The sequence below is a fragment of the Drosophila biarmipes genome, unplaced genomic scaffold, assembly GCF_025231255.1.
Source record: "Drosophila biarmipes strain raj3 unplaced genomic scaffold, RU_DBia_V1.1 ptg000022l, whole genome shotgun sequence".
Lineage (NCBI taxonomy): Eukaryota > Metazoa > Arthropoda > Insecta > Diptera > Drosophilidae > Drosophila > Drosophila biarmipes.
Genome location: NW_026114539.1, coordinates 457245 through 474313, shown reverse-complemented (window position 1 = coordinate 474313; position 17069 = coordinate 457245). Strand labels below are relative to the sequence as shown.

At 36.0% G+C, this 17069-nt stretch overlaps 1 protein-coding gene across 9 annotated transcripts in view; it reads right to left on the bottom strand.

Moving 5' to 3' along the window:
- LOC108029318 (unconventional myosin-VIIa) overlaps positions 1-17069 on the bottom strand; it is a 792260-nt gene that overhangs the window by 502925 nt on the left and 272266 nt on the right. For 7 of the 9 annotated variants that reach the window (XM_050890354.1, XM_050890355.1, XM_050890361.1 and 4 more), the window contains exon 5: positions 5105-5249. In XM_050890354.1, the coding sequence (XP_050746311.1) occupies positions 5105-5249 (145 nt within the window). Of the gene's footprint in view, positions 1-344; positions 433-465; positions 486-5104; positions 5250-17069 lie in introns of those variants that run through there. The other 2 variants (XM_050890357.1, XM_050890362.1) reach the window with 2 other exon arrangements.

The window sequence follows — 17069 nt, the reverse complement described above, 5'->3', positions numbered from 1 at the left end:
CTCAGAGTTGCCAAAAAAACAGCTGTCAAGCTTCTTCTTATCGATAGAAACACGGGTCCACGCATTATCAAATCTTGTACCAAATGCGTGAAGTTTGCTCAAGGATCAAGGAGGGAATATGCAACTTCGCGAGCCCACGGGCTTTGTATTATTTATTTGAATAATAATACGAATTTATTTTATTTATATTTAATTGTTACAGTTTATTAAACTAGTATTTTAATAGTAATTTCTTAGTAATCCAGTATGATTGTTTCAATCAATTCTATCCGCCTTAACGACGACAATAGTTACTAGTTGAACCTTTTTGCAATTCTTCTATATATTCGCAAGGTCAGACCTTCGTGGCTTTATCGCTAATACAAGCTATGCCCGTTTAAGGTGCGCTAAGTCGTCTTCCAGATGAGCGGGTACCGATCCTGGTTGTAAAACCTAAAGCGAAAAAGTGTAATCCGAAATAAAGTCCTTCGCTCCGCCAATTTAATCTGTTTGAAAATAAACGAGTTAGATTAAGGCGCTTCATAGGTTCTAGGATAACCGCTTTTATTGAAAAACATAAAACTACTATGACAAACATTTATCGAGCTCTTCTGCTATTGTAAAACGTCGACAGACTCTGACACGATGAAACGGCAGATATCAAAACCATTCACTTAAGGCATTAATATTGGAAATTTGAAACTGCGTTCTATATCCGCGTACGCCAGTCGACCGCCCACTCGCACCAATGCTCTTGTCACAGTTTATTGCGATCTTTGTTAAGTAACTTTGTTCAGACGATACATTTTTCGGGATAAGACTTTAAAGTTGACCCAACAAAACAATATAGTTAACGAGCCACGCACGAATAGGATCCTTAATTTAGACGAAAAATAATCTTAATTACAGCAAGCCACGTGAAAATCCATTGTTTAGTTCAGCAATTAAAGTACTTATTGACAAACATGATACGGCATTTAAAAAATGGAAGCGATACAAGGCAAGCCAGCACGCAACGCAATATATATATATATATATATGTGTAGTCAACTTTCAATGCTTATGTTTTCCAAATACGATCTAATTTATTTAATTTATAATAATAACACAGACTTAACTGAAAACCATATAGTTTATAGGGACTAAAAATATTGACTACGCCTTGCTAAGTACCGACTATTATTTATGTGACTCTATTCAGGACAATACAAATATTCATTCTCAATTGTCTGTCCTACAAGATAATGTAATATAGTTAGACAATCGATCAGTACTATTAGTGACGAAAATGACCAAGCCAACCTAAGAAAAAATGTTTCACAATTTATTAGTCAAGAGAAACGCAATTGTTTCCATTCCAGATTTAATAGGGCAACAACGAGTCAGCAGAAATGGGCTAATATTAAAAAACTTAATATTAAAAAAACTAAGCATTGGTAAATCCTAAGCTACTAAGCTACCGATGTAATGCCAGTCCTGATGAACTGCACTAAAATGTTTAGACTGCAAAGTAACGATGTAACTGAAGATGACTATCTTGATAACCTACCTCAAAATACATATCGAAATTGTGATAATATACCTTTGATAATAATACCTGTGATAGTAGTTTTGATTAAGTTTTCATTTTATTTAAGAAGTAACAATTTTTTTAGCGATAAGCTTTCAGGGTTTTGTGTTGCCAGAAGCTGTTCAACAGCAATGATTAAAATAGTTGAAAACATTAGGAAAAAATGGATACTGACAACATAACATTTTGACTCTTTTAGATTATTGTAAAGCATTTGATACGTGCATCAGTGCAACTAATTTGTTTCTATTTGAGCAATCTCGATTCTACGTAACAAAAGTGGTTTCCATTCGGAGTTCCGTAGTTAAAAGACCCTTAGCTTACAGAGCTTTGTTACAGCGCATCAGCCAAGTGCGAAAAATCAAGAAATTGTACACAACATAGCCAACGAATCTAATACGGACAACTCACACTAGGAAGCTCGAAAAAAATCGAAAACCCACAAAAAAAATGAGTCTGTACATTTCGTTGTGCTGTTGTTACTCATCTTGAAATTTAATATAGATTATCTTTGCTTGACATATTAGGAAGAGTTTGACACGAGTTTAACAGATCGTTTGATGGTCCCGAATTCAGAGAAACAGGAAAACTATTGTAAAAAATTATCGTTTAAATAAACTGCCTTTAATCGACTGGCTGGTGTGTTTGAACAGACCGCCTTTCAAGGCCAATTTCTGTTTGAGCTGACTATAAAGGGGAAAACTAGGTTGTAGGGATAGTTTGTTTTGTTTCAGTTTTGATGGCTTAAATATAGGACGATTACTTGACCTAAATTTATTTGTTTATTTATTTCAATTTACCTATCCATTAAGGTGAACTGCAGGAAAGATATTATATATTTAAAAATAAACAAGAAAGACGGCGATTGCCAAGTACCACTGGAACCCAAAACTAGAGAAAAAAATGTTTTTACAGTACGGCGGCCTTACGTGAAAATGTATTCGTATTAATATATATTAACATGTTGTTGCCACACAACAAAAGATTTAAAAATACTGTAGTAATTTTTGCAGCATATCTTCGCCAAAGAGGTTCTTGGGGGTGACTGATTACTTAGAAGTGGCAATTAAGGTGTTTGAACAAAGGATTTATAAAAGTTATTTCCCATACAATGCAAACCGTCCACCACTGAAGTGGAAGGAGTTTGGTTTTAAAATGATGACTAAGGAGGTAACACTCAAGGAGTAGAGGAATTGCCCTTCAAAGCAATCATGATAATCTAAAATGGCTGGCAAAAATACTTATCCGGCAGATTACCTTGATAGAGTCTGAAGCTAAGTTTTTCATCGTTTTTTTTTTTATTTATATCCAAGGCAGTGCTGCATTTTCCATCAGGACGGAACTGAACTCCTTCTTTGAGTTTATGCACTCTGACAATTTACTGGGTTGGAATTAACTGGGTTGTACTCCAGCGTAAGGGTAAAGCCCTGTCGGTGTATTCCATGCCAATGACCTGCAAGCCGCCCCTTGCAAGGTTCATACAGGTTGTTAGAGCTGCACGCCTGCTTTCAGAGAAGCAGTTATATACTACCTGCAAGGAAAATAAGACTTTTGGGAAATAGCTTTAAAACTGAGAGACTAGTTTGCAAAGAAACGGACGGACAGACGGAATGGTTAGATTGACTCGTCTAGCGATGCTGATCAATAATATATATGCTTTATGGGGTCGGAAACGTCTCCTTCACTGCAAACTTCTGACTAAAATCAGTATACCCTCAGCAAGGGTATAAAAACCACATTTATTGCAGATACAAAAATTTGTTATGAAACTCAATCTGCGTGCACATTAGTGCACGATTTTTTATTTTTTTCCTATTCACATGTTACATAGAACTGTTCCTTCTTATTCTAGTAACCTCTTATTCTAATAACCTCTTATTATAATAACCTTTAATTCCTATATACTTAACATATGTAAAAGAAAACCACCATATATCTATATATATAATTTAGTATCGAATAGGCTTTGAGACTGCCAAGAATAAAAAATAAAAATATGTACATAATACAATCGTTTCATATTTCTCATCATGTCCATTGTCCTTTTCTTTCAACTTTCTGATTTCGGTCGGTATAATTAATCAATTAAAGGACGCTATAGTCCAGGTCTGCGGTACCCAGCAGAAATAAGCTTGCCGGAACGTCAATAATTTCGGATAATTTCCGAGATAACAACATTCAGACGGTCATGTCTAGATCGGAAAATAAACCTGATCAAAAATGTATAGATTTAATAGACACGAAATCGCTTCCTGTTACATAGTTTCCGACGAAACTATTTTACCCTTTTGCTCTACGAGAATGAGTGTAAAAAGCGTATGAATTAAGAAGAAGAATTATGGCGGCCCTAAATAAAACAACATCTTGTATTGTCTTGTTGTTTAAAAGCTACGTCGTAGAATATCATAATAGATTTTTCTTTTCTTTGCTGGTCAATACTTAAAATATTCAAAATCTTTAATAAGTTTAATTAATTACTCATAGAAAGGTTTATATAAACTGTTTCGAAATATATAACAATTTTCCAATTTTGAGTCCTTTTAACTCTCCATCAAACTTAGCCTAACATTATATTTACCGTTCTATTTGGTTTGCTATTCAGGAATAAGTAATTCCAATGTGAAAATACAATTTTTACTAAATAAAATTGGAGGTTTTCTAGCAATTGTGCCGATCTTTATTTAGGTAGTGGTAGCACAGTTATTGCCAAGACGATTGACAATGTGAGAATGGCAAAGAAGATATGAAGCAGAAGAGACGCCACAACAGAAAAATTATGAGTGTTGCTATGGAAGAAGAATTTCAAGCGCCACAAATAAGATGTATGGATTTTATCTTAAGCCCTAAAGAAATAGGAATGGCTTTATAAAATAGTTTCTGTGAAACCGAAAAAACGACTCGACAATGAAAAAGAATTTGAAGTGTAGTCGACAACAAGAAGGTTGTAGGTATCGTAAAATCTCGATCTTAAAAAGACTTAAAGAAAACATAAAAGTTATACATCCCAAAAATTCACAAAAATTGGATTTACCTATATTGAACTTTTAAAGTTATTTTCTTTAACTTTTTAAAGTTTCCAGAAGGCGACACATAAACTGAAATAAGTGGTGAATGCAATCGGGTCAAAAAAACTATAAAATATGCAAGAAAATATTAAGAGCGGTGAAAAATATTCGGATTATCTATTTAAAAATTATACATAAAACTAAATTTTGGTGGTCTAAAATTGTATTTTGTTTAAGTTTGTCCCAAAACGTTTGTTAAGAAGAGTTAAGAAATTTCTAGACGATGTTAAACAGCTTTCCCATTAACATGGGAAAAAAAGCAAATGCTTTTAGGGATTTCGAGATCTTAGTGATCATACGGTTGGACAGTAATGAGAGTAGGACTTTTGATATTTTCATACATGTGAGAACCGACTAAGTGCACATGCTTTATAATGGTTTGAAAAGTATTTAAACCGTATAAAAAATCGTTTCTTGAGTTACAAAAAGTAACAACTTCTAAAGCTTATAAAAGCGATCGATAAACTGTTAATTTTTTTTTTGTACTTACCGAACGCTTCCAAAATGGTGTTAGCCTCTAAAATTTGCTGTTGTATCCACGAAGAAGTATTTGAGGTTATTGTGCACAAATACTGCAGTATAAATTTTGTTGTCTCCGTTTTTCCAGCTCCAGATTCACCAGATATAACACACGCCTATAAAAAAAAGACGGGGATGAACGCTATTGTTGAGTGACCTGACTATCAGATGGCCGCTGTTCATCTAAAGCAACAAAGCAAAGAATATTTGGTAGTAACTTCTTAATGCGTGGTTCCAATTGTATTCACGAGAAGAACAGCAATTACAGGCGAAAGTATTATTGGCAGTAACTTATGAACTCATTGATAAATGCAACTATTTATGACTAAATACTAAATTAGAACTTGATGCCATCGACTATCAAATGCCCGATATTCAGATAAGGGGAGTGCGCAGAAAATGAACATATGCAAGCAGTATTTCCAGAGAAATAAAAATTTCACACTTTATTTCTTTAAACACTACCTTTTAAGAAATTTTCCTATTTCAACTTTTTTAATAACCAAATATTTCCATTAACTTTTTTTTTTAATTTCAAAAATTAATGGGAATAGACCGGTTTATGGTAGTTGTGGATTTAATGTCAAAAAGAGTCGATGATATCGACTAAAAGAAGTGCGAGGCAGCTGGGGATATACACTGGCGATATAATAACAATAACTTTGGAATTATTTTCCCTTGTCCGCTAAAAGAAGCTTGCGCTTCTTAAAAGCTATAGAATCGCGAGAGGGTGGCGCTATACACTTTCGCATCTTTCGCTTTGCTTATATATGAATCTTCCTTTTGCTTGACTTGTCTTTAGATCAGTAACGGAGTACTCTCTTGTTCAAAGTTTTAAATTTTATTTCTGTGACCTTTTTAGTATATCTCAACTCGTTTCATTCTTATTAGGCCAGTTTTGATTTTCTTTCAAGCTACGCTTTGCTATGCAGATCAAGATTGGGTAAATAATACCAATCGACAATAACGAAAAATATGAATTTTTTCCTGTAACAACGGGAAAAAGTCAGTAAAAAATTATATTGGGTTCAAACTTTAAGCAAACATCCCAGCATTAAAACACTATGTAGATTGTGTGTGTTCGTCCCACCGCACAGTAGCTTAGTGAGAAAGCAGAGAATTTATGGGTTCGGAGGGCGTTATCGCGGGTATACTCTTTTAAAAGCTTGGTGGCTCGGCTGGATTTGATGTCGCCACTCGTGACCTTCGGTATCTCCGACGGTCCTGGTCGCCTCAATAACTTAATCTCCGGTCCTGTAGCTCCCTGCAGATCCTTGACGCTCCCTGAAGGTGCTCGACACTGCACATCCTTGAAGCGTTGACTCGACGACTGCTTGGACTCGAGAGTGGGTCAGCCGTGCGGGCTTAGGGAACCGTTCTCAGACTGGGGTGAACAGATGCCGCGCTCTACATGATTATACCTTTCGACACTCAACCGCCTATGCTTTGCTCTGTCGGTCTCACCGAGGTTCTATTCAGCTCCCGCTGACATCCCATGTTAGGCAAGGAGGCTGCCTCGCGCTCCAATTCGCTTCTATGCCTAGTCTAATCCAAGGTCCACTCTAGCCTCACCCTTTTGCTAACTATCCATGACGCTTCCGAGGGGCTCGATCTGTGTTGCGTGGCTGTCGCGTGGTGTCTGCCTTGCTGATGGCGATGTCCTGCGTACTGCTTCTCGCCGCGGGGCTGGACGTAGTGTGGCTTCTGGCACTTGGGTGTTCGGACACGCCGTTTCGGAACTGCACGAGTCGAAACAGTAGGCTCTTCTGCAGAACTCCACTCGAGACCGTAATGATCGACCGCTCCCCCTTCTGGCTGATCATGCCAGGACCTGCTCTTTTCCCACTTAACGTACGGGGCTTACGCCGGAACACCAAAGTAGTGAATGGGGCGAGGTACACTGGGTTTAGACAGTTTCTCCCCGGCCTGCACTGCTCAAACTTTGACTGACTCTCCAGGCTTAACGCCAGGATTTAGTTGACGGGAATAAACGGATGGTGTGACGCACCCTGGACCTCAGCTACGTGTTTCGCAATTCGGAGATTCCTGGTATCCCAATGCCGAATGTCTCGACGTAGGGATCTTGCTCCCACGGCGCTGCTTCCGATGATTTGACTTGTTGTGGTTCATTTTTAGATTACTTGGTTGACTGACTTGTTCGCTGATTGGTCTTGATGATTTGACTGCTCGTGATCGACTGACGATCCGGCTGCCAGCGCCCTGCGGCTTAAATAGGGCCTCCGGGAACCGTTATTTCTTTTTTGGTACAACTCCGGGTCCAATGTCCATGGTTCATGCTTGACCCACTTAGGCTTAACGCACAGCTTCCAACTGACGTCGTGATTATTTTTGCCAAAGTTCCTCTCCAGGTCCGAAATTCATGGCAGTTCAAAAAGGATTTCCGTTATTTCTTTTTAACTTTTTCGTCCGTTGGGTGAGGAAATTAGTAAAAAAAAAAAAACCAATTACCGGCACCAAGAACAAGAACGCTCGGGAAAAACGTTGTCTTTAGCTTCATTCTACCGGAAAGAGATTACTAGAAAGAGGATTTAAAGAATAAATAAAGGTGCTTCAATTGACCTTATGATTCAAAACATCTTCACAGCAAGATTCGAATGATTTGAAACATCTAAAACATTGCGTTTCGTAGGATTGCGTCCCTCTCAATTTAGATTTGTAACGAAGCCATCGACGCAGCTTTTTCTCTTCTTTTAGTACGCGTTGTAGTAAGCTGTATTTCAACTCTGCGACTAACTCGTCATAAACATCTCCCCTGTTGATTTATGCCAAAAATCGTTTCACTAGGCCGCTGTTTAACAATACTCAACCTTCTTAGTGACATTACACCAATGTAAGCTATCCTCTGGTTGCGCAATATTAGCTATCATAGGTTCTAGTCTTCTATAAATTTCCCCAACTTGGGCGGTTAGCTTTGACGTTTTAATGTTTTAGCTTACCCGCAAGCTCAACCTATTTTAAATAACACATTTGGATCTGCTACTCTATACTCTATTTTTTTGATAACATAGTTCCAACGTAAACCGATCTGTGGTTGCGTTAATTTTGCTTTTATACGTTCTGAGCTTCGACGAGTATTATTTTGCTTAACTAGGGCGTTAGTTTACAAGCCTTTTTATCCACAGGACCATCATGATTCATGCAAATGTTTTTAAAAGGCCTGTAGCCCGTTGAGAAACTGTGTAAATGTCCATCACCTTTGCATTTCTTCGGGAATTACGCTATGCACTTCAAAAAATTTTGAATATTTTCGAAAACGTTGCTCTTTATGTTTATTTATATTTGGCCATGGGTTTTTCATTTTGTCCCTTCCGATTTTGCCAAATTCTTTATTATACCCGTTACTCGTTATTATACCCGTTACTTTTAGCTTAGTACTCTTTAACAAAAATGCCTGCAGCTCAAAAATTGGCTGAGCACATCGTCCAGGGATGAAAGGTCAGGATTCAGCCGAAATTTGTTTCCGCTGCGGTACACAGGTGACTGTTTTAGGTACCACGCATGTGACAGGTTTTGGTACTACAGCATTTATACTTGTAGCTGTACTATCAGTGCTTTTTGTGAGCCGTCTTACAGAGATTGCCTGGGTTTCATAGGCAATACATTCTTCACAATAGTAGCACAAGCTTTTTCTCATGTCGATTGCATCGAGAACATTTCATGAAAAATGCTGTCGCACGAATGGCAACAACAGACAGCCATTATCGCGATATTCTGAATCACCATACAAAGAGAAAAAAGCTACGACAGTAAGAGAGTGGGAAAGAGTGAGCGGTAGTGAGTAAGCTGGGGAAAGTTATTTTTAGTGCCACCAATAAGAACTTTTTATGCGGAAGTGCGGGAGAGCGGGTAACTACCGTATAGATTCTTACCGCTCAATACAGCGTTTGGTAGAAAAGGCGAATGCAATTATTTAAAACAATAACAACAAACACTGCACAGAGACTGGGCATGCAAACTCGCGAACCGAACGGACGTTGTTAGGGACATAAAAAGCTATATAAATGTAAGAAAATTTGAATTAAGCCCCGATGGTTTATGGACAAAAAGAACAAAAATACGGAGCGCCAGACAAAAACACGACCGTTCACTGAAAGAGCGAGAGCCGATCCCATAAAGTATATATATTTTTGATAAGGATCATTAGCCGAGTCGATCTAGCCATGTCTGTCTGTCCGTTCGTCCGTATGAACGCTGAAATCTCGGAAACTAAAAGAGCTAGAATATCCATACTTGGCATGCAGATGTCATCCAGAAATAGAAATTTATTTTTGACTACCGTTTGAGCGTCTTAAAAGGGTCAGCTAATTTATCCGAAACATTACAGGAGTTCCGTATTCTTAAGAAGTCTCTTGGTAATAAATTGATAAGTGACTTCTAAATATTGAAAAACTTTTTTTTTAAATTTATTTTTATGTGTATGTGTTTTATGTGTATATATTTTTTAAGTTGCGAAAAACGCATTGACCTTGTTTCTGTTGCCCGGACTGCTGCTACCGACTAACCGCGAAAAAAAATGCGCAGGGAAAGTAACTATTGAAGTTTACTATCGAAAACTCAAGGAGTACATTCATACATTGGAAGTCTTCAAAAGGTTGCTTGGACAACGCTTCAGCCTATATTAAGCGCAATTGGTGAAAGTATCTATAAATTATATGAGTCTTCTTATCTGGAGTTTCTTGTAATTTGCCATCTATACTACAATGTTGGAATTCTGATATAAAATTTATATGGTTCTGAACCTAAAGTACCCTTACGAATGCCAACTATTTTGGTTTTTTATATATTTTATTATTAAAATTTTTTTATAAATAATTTTATGACATCACTTTAAAGAAAAATTTGCAAAACAGAGCGATTTTAGAATTACTAAACGATTAAAATGATTTGCCATTTTTGATTTTAAAAATGCTTTTCTGCAATCAAACTTTTAAAAATATAAACCACTTCCTGAAACACATGCGTTCTTTTACTTGAAACGTACATAAAATTACCATGTTGGCAAAGCGAGTGTTTTCCAATTTTTAACAATTTTCAATCCTTTGGTAAACATGTACTTATTTAGTTCTTATCATAAAAACTGTAGGAGCTACAAATTTGATTGTGGGCGTTAGAGTGGGTAGTTTTTAGTATGGTGTATCCGAGAATGGAAACATTTTTCCACCATTTCAAATTAGATACTTAATGAAATTATTAAGTATTAATATTTTATCGTATCTTTCATTATAAATGAGTATCAGTCATACTCATTACTTACAAAATTAGCAATCTAGCATTTCATAAAATGTAAGGCTGTTAAGGGAAAAACTTTTGGAAACTTTTTCAAAATATTAAATATATAGAGTGTTATTCTTATTTACAATTTTGATATTTGGTATACAAAAGAATTTTTTTTTATCCAGTTGATCCGGAGTTTGCCGCATTTGAAAATAAATATTCCAAAACAGCGAAATGGTTTTTTTTTGCGTTTCCGTTTATGTGAAATGCAGAACACATCGAATATAAAATCTTAAAACAAAGCCCAAAAACAAGTCCTCCCATTCAAAAATTGGCCTTTTTATTTTTATAAATTAAATCATATTTACAGAAAATATATTTCGTGAGCAATGAAAGCACACAAACATGGCTAGATCGACTAGTCTAGTAATGCTGATCAAGAATAGATATATTTTATGAGGTTGCAAACTTCTTACTGAAAACATTATAACTCTGCAAGTGTATAAAAATACCTTTGGAAACCGCGGTTTATTGAAGATAACTTTTTTTGCGAATATCTAACAAGAAATGGCTTCAATTTTTTTTGACCGTTTCTTTGGCGTTCGATTATTATTAGATTTAATTCAAAGTTCCTAAAGATATAAAAAATGATAGCATGTCAAAAAACATCGAAGCTATAATTTGTTTATTATTAATTCACCAATTTTCATGACAGCTATATGATACAGTCGGACGTTTTAGGAGACTTTTGAAAAAGTTTCAGCCCGATAGCTTTGAAGCTAGATCGCGTAAAAATGAACGGACAGACGGGCTTGGCTAGACCGACTCGAAAGTCACATAAAAGTGACTTAACACACGCTTGAAGAAGAGATCAATAACACCCTTTCACGATTGGAAATTTTAAATAAAATTATGTTTCTACTTATTTTGCAATTCTTTTGAATTTTTTTTTTTACTTATAAGCGCTTTGACTTCTATTCACAAGAGTCAGTAAAAACAGACTAAAGCAATACTAGTGATGGGTTTGTTATATTCTTGGGCATTGATTTACTATGGTCAGCAAAAACAAATGGCCTTACGATACCAAGCATTGCTTATTATGCGCGGAGCCTATTTACCGTTTAGGGCGAGTACAAAGACTAAAACAATATAACAATAGACACTTCAAAATACGAGTCAAAATGCGCTTAATATAAAAAATACGCAAGATACATTAGGTAAAACTAATTTCTTGGAAAACAGAATAGAATAGTCGATAGTGAGATATTGGGTGATATAGTCCATCATTGCAAAGTAATCTAAAAGTTTTATGCGTTGCATAATTGGAAATATAATGATTTAATACAAGGGAATATAGTTTCTAGTGAATCTGTTTGACACATTAAAATGCAGGCGACCCAGGAACTTTGGACTTTACACAGTACTATAAATAAGATTTCTAATAAACGTAATACCAAGCCTAGTTCTTCGGTTAGTTAATGATGGTAAGTTAATAAGAAGTAGTCTACTAGAGTAGGATGGTAGTAATAGGCTTGTATCCCAGTTAAGTCCCTGTAAGGCAAATATTAAAAAGACTCAATCCGGCCTATATGGATCCCATATTGGGGACTCCAAGCACAGTACTCAAGAATTGGTCAGACTAATGAAATAAACAATGTTTTTGTAATATCATCGTTTGAACCCTTGCAAATCTAAAAGAAGTGAGCTTTCACATATAAAGGGACAAACAATAAAGTTTGATTTAGAAGTCTCATATGGGTAAGACAGATCTGAGGGACTTGATGTTGAATAGGTGGTTTGAAAAATCTTTGCAAAAAGATCGGCTATGGTCTGATCAGTGCTTGCGGCAGAATTTTCAAATTTGAGTGATAATGTTAACAAAATTATAAAACTGTTTTAAATCCAGTGTAAACTAGGTCTTGTCACGAGCTAAATAGTTTTTGTTACACTGGGCGTTAAGCATGGTAAATTCAGGCCGAGCACTTAAGTATCGGGAAAAGACAGCTTTAAACTTTTTGTAGAGCCTAGAATTTCCATTTTTAAGTTGTGCCTATTCCACGGAGGTTTGTTTGAAATTTTAGGACAGAACGTAGGAACGCATGTGTCTAAAACTGTGAAAACACAAGAAAATCATGCTGTGTTTATGGTAATAATATATACGATTTTTCGACAGTGGACCATGTCGCCCTAGGTATATTAAAGTCACTTAAAACTATTAACTGTTTCCTATCTAATAGTTTTCTTGAGATAAACTGGGTAACGGACAGATGATTCGCATATATCCCAATATATATATGACAGATGACAGCGGAATATAGGAACATGTTATGTATATAGAGATACCCGGAAGGGATAGTTTTACGCACAGATATTCAATGTCATTTAATTAATCGGACCTTATTATTTTAGACGTTAATTCTAAGTCAACTTTAATTAAAACTCCGTCTCCACGTCGGGAGGGACGATCAAGCATGTTATTTGTGTTCATACTTGGAAAGATTTCGAAACTAAGAGTTTCCGGTTTTAGTCAGGTTTCTATAAATACAATAGCATGGAAATAAAAGGAAAAACTATGAGTATATAATTTGGTTAGCTTACTTTATAAACCTCTTGTATTCTGATAGAATAGCAGAAAGAAAGAACCTAGTTTTTTGAGATAGACGAACATGTTGTAAAGGCTGTTAAAAAGAATTTCCAGCTTCCTTTGAACAAACTCTTAAAGAAAAATCCCCTACAAAAATAGTACAGGCAACACCGATCTTAAATGATGATACTTCCTTAGCATATGGAAAATTAAGTTGATCAACCTTCAGATCATTCATCTGAATTTTGTTCGCATAGAGGCCGTAATGTCCAGGGATAAAATGTCAGGACGTCTTATAGAGATTGCCGCCTAATAGAGATTGCCTCTGTTTCTTAAAGAATCCATTTATCACAAGACACTTCTCATGTCGATTGCATTGCTTACCAGGCCCGAATAGCCAATTTTGCATGAAATTGGTTGTCTCACGAATGGCAAGGAATTTTCTGTTCTCCAGCCGAAATCAACTACTTGCAATTCCTTAAATAACAGACAGCCATTATCACGATACTCCGATATACAGAGCCAAATTGCGATATTTCGGTATTTTACCACCCTTCCTAAATGTGTATTAGTTTATATAGTTAATTAGGATCATAATAAATTCATAAGTTTAACATAACGAGAATGCTTTTGTTTCTGTAAGTTCTTCGTGAATATATCAGCAATTATATCTGCAGCTGCCACGATTTCCCGGATAAAATAATAACGGATTAATAACGGTTTTTTTGCCAAGGCTTGAGCATATGGGTTGTCTCCGTAAAATACAATATCCGTATCCGCCTCACCGCATCCAATTTCGATCACCAGTCGCCTTAGGTGAAGAGCCTCTTTCGTTGCGGAAGTCAATTGCTTAATTGTGTCAACATAAAGTGACATAATCTTGCCCCTCAAACTTCTGGTCCATCTGCTATCATGAATACGAATTCAGTGTAAGATCGACGAGGTCCGACATCTCCGTCCCAATCCGCATCTGCATATCCTAATAGTGCCTTTCCACAATGCCGGTAATTTAAAATGTGATCAATCGAAGCTTCTAGATACCTCAATAAATGCTAGACTGCTGCAACAAGCTCGTTACGGGGTTCCTTATTCCTTTGGGCCAGATTCACCACAATATGAAATATACCGGTCCTTGATGTTAGGGCAAACAACATTAGTTCCCCGATAACTGATTGGTACTGTAAAGGATCTTCAAGCAAGCAATTCGATATGCAGCAATCTATTTTAAAACCAGGGTCCAAAGGGGTTACCACAGGTGACAATTAGGCATGTTGTGTCTCTCAGGCATGTCCTTAATTATTAGCTGCTGCCTTTTCGCATAGAAACATATTTAGCTAACCCTTATGTACGCACTCAAACCTTATAGCAATCTTTGTTTTGATGTCTATTATATCTTGTTTTTCTGGCAAGAAAGCAGCAAATCATCCACAAAGATAAGTATAATGCAAAGTTCGACATGTACATCTCCCATGTAGCTTCAACTCTGCAGCCAAGGCTAGGATCAAACGAAATGTCTCGCATTGGGTAAATCGGTGAAGATCCAAGAAAAATTTGTTACTAGTAAGGTGTATTCCTCTTCCATAGATTCTGTTCAGTAAGCAGATTGCTTGCCAATTGATGCTTCTTTGTATTTACCAGGAAGTAAAAGTAATGTGCAGTCGAAGAGTTCAGAACCTTGTATTCCTTTCTCGAAAGCGTGCACTTCATGTTTCTCGTCGCCGTTCTAGAACTCTGTTGTTAAATCCTCAAGCTCGTCTCAACTCCACAGCGCTTTGGAATTCTCCGCTCAAAGTGTCTTCTTTTTCGATATCATCAAACCGCAGTTTGTGCGTTTTTAGAAAGTATATGATTTCGGAAGAATGGTGGTGGATCGTCGGCATCCACAAGTTTGTGCCGGTTTGACTTTTTCATGCTCGATGGTACTGCTTTTAAAGAAGTAACAATTCGCATACACTTTGTCAGTACTTTGTCAAATAAAATCCTGAAAAATCAGTTTTAGATAGTGGGCATAGCAAGGAACGTGATTTTATATTCATTTTTTCACGTGCTTTAATCATGCTGCTCGTATTGTCCGTGACTATGGCAGAAACTTTTGGCAACAGTCTCCAAATTGTAAGCTCTGCCCGCAATATTGAAGCTATCAGCAGAGTGGTAAGTGGCTTAAAGGGTATGCTCTGTTGCCAACACTGATTTTAGGTTTATTTTAGCGGCCAATGAAGTGACCTGTGATGGTCAAATAGCCAGTTTTAGCTTTGCTGGTCCAGTAGTATATAGTGCATTGATCTGTAGTTCTATACTGAGTACAACGTAAATTCTTTCCATATGCAAGTTCTGCAGAGTCTTATACGATGACAAAATGTAGCGTGAATCCTAAATATATAATTTTTTTCTTATTTTTTCCCAGATAGTTCCTATGGGAGCTATAAGATAAAGTTGTTCGATCCGGCTGGTTCCGACTTATATACTACCTGCAATAGAAAGATTTTTGGGAAAGTTTCAGCCCGATAGCTTTAAAACTAAGAGACTAGTTTACGTAGAAACGGACGGACAGACGGTCATACGGACTGACAGACGGCCATGGCTAAATCGACTCGTCTAGTGACGCTGATCACAAATGTATTTACTTTATGGGGTCGGAAACGTATTCTTCACTGCGTTGCAAACTTCTGACTGACTCATTATACCCTCTGCAAGGGTATAAAAGAGGAAGTTTCTGGTCACAATGAGTGGAAGTCGAAAACGTATTTATTTTTATTTTTTTGTTAATATTAGTCATTTTATTTTGCTTGGGCTCTTAAATTCCAATATTTTTTCTTTCTTTCGATAAATTGACGTCGGGAAGTTTAGGATTTTAACATCCTAAACAATGATCTTATTTGGTGACTGAAGTTTCAACGTTGGTTATTTATTGATATCGAACTTTTCTCATTACTTACTGTTTTCGCAACATTAAAAAATACTTTTATAGGTCCATCGAGGATAATTTTTTCGAAAATTTGGCGAGTAAGTCCGTAATTTAGAGTATTACCTTAACTTCAGTAAAACTTTTTTTCCTCATTATCACAATATATTAACTTTTTAGTTTTCCGTTATACTCCAACACTCTCTGTTCTATATTATATATTTTTTTTCTTAATAGATTAAACCAATTAAACCAGTGTCTTGTTTCAAAAATATTTATATAGTGGTAATATTTAAAAATTAAATATCCATACAGTGTAGGACGTTTTTGTGTATTGATAATTCATTTTTACTTTCAAAAGTTTCTTAATATCTCAAGCAGTTAAATCTTGTACGATTATTGTACTGATAACAAAAAAATTAATAAATACAAATTTTCTGATCGACCGGTTGTCATTCCTAAATTTAATTCACCGAAACTAATAATAATATATTCCAGATTGTTTTTATAATTTCTCACTGTTTTTTATTAAAAATGTTTGTCTTAAATTTCTTTCATAAAAGACCCTACTTTTAGTTCTTAAATTTAGTTTTTTCTTCCTGTTAATGGAGTTTTTTCCAGTTTGACGAGAGAATTTCCTTCCGTTTTCCAGTTGATTACTTTTTTGTTTGGTTGTTCTAGCATTGTTAAGAAATTTAAAAATTTCTTCCGTTTCAAGTTTGTTTAGTTTCATTTGTGTTCTTAATGGTTGTGTTAATCTTTAGTCCACCTTTAAATCAACTTAATATATTTATATTAATTATATTTTTTATACCCTTGCAGAGGGTATAATGATTTCAGTCAGAAGTTTGCAATGCAGTGAAGGAGACATTTCCGACCCCATAAAGTATATATATTCTTGATCAGCGTCACTAGATGAGTCGATCTAGCCATGTCCGTCTGTCCGTCCCTATGTCCGTCAGTCCGTCCGTTTCTACGCAAACTAGCCTCTTAGTTTTAAAGCTATCGGGATAAAACTTTTCCAAAAGTTTTTTTTTCTATTGCAGGTAGTATTTAAGTCGGAAACAGTCGGATCGGACAACTATATCTTATAGCTGCCATAGGAACTATCGGGGAAAAAATGAAAAAAAAATTATATCTTCGGTGTTTTTTAACATATAACCTTCCAAGCTTGGAAATAACAATAAAAATTCTTCTTCCTGCAAAAAATTTCGT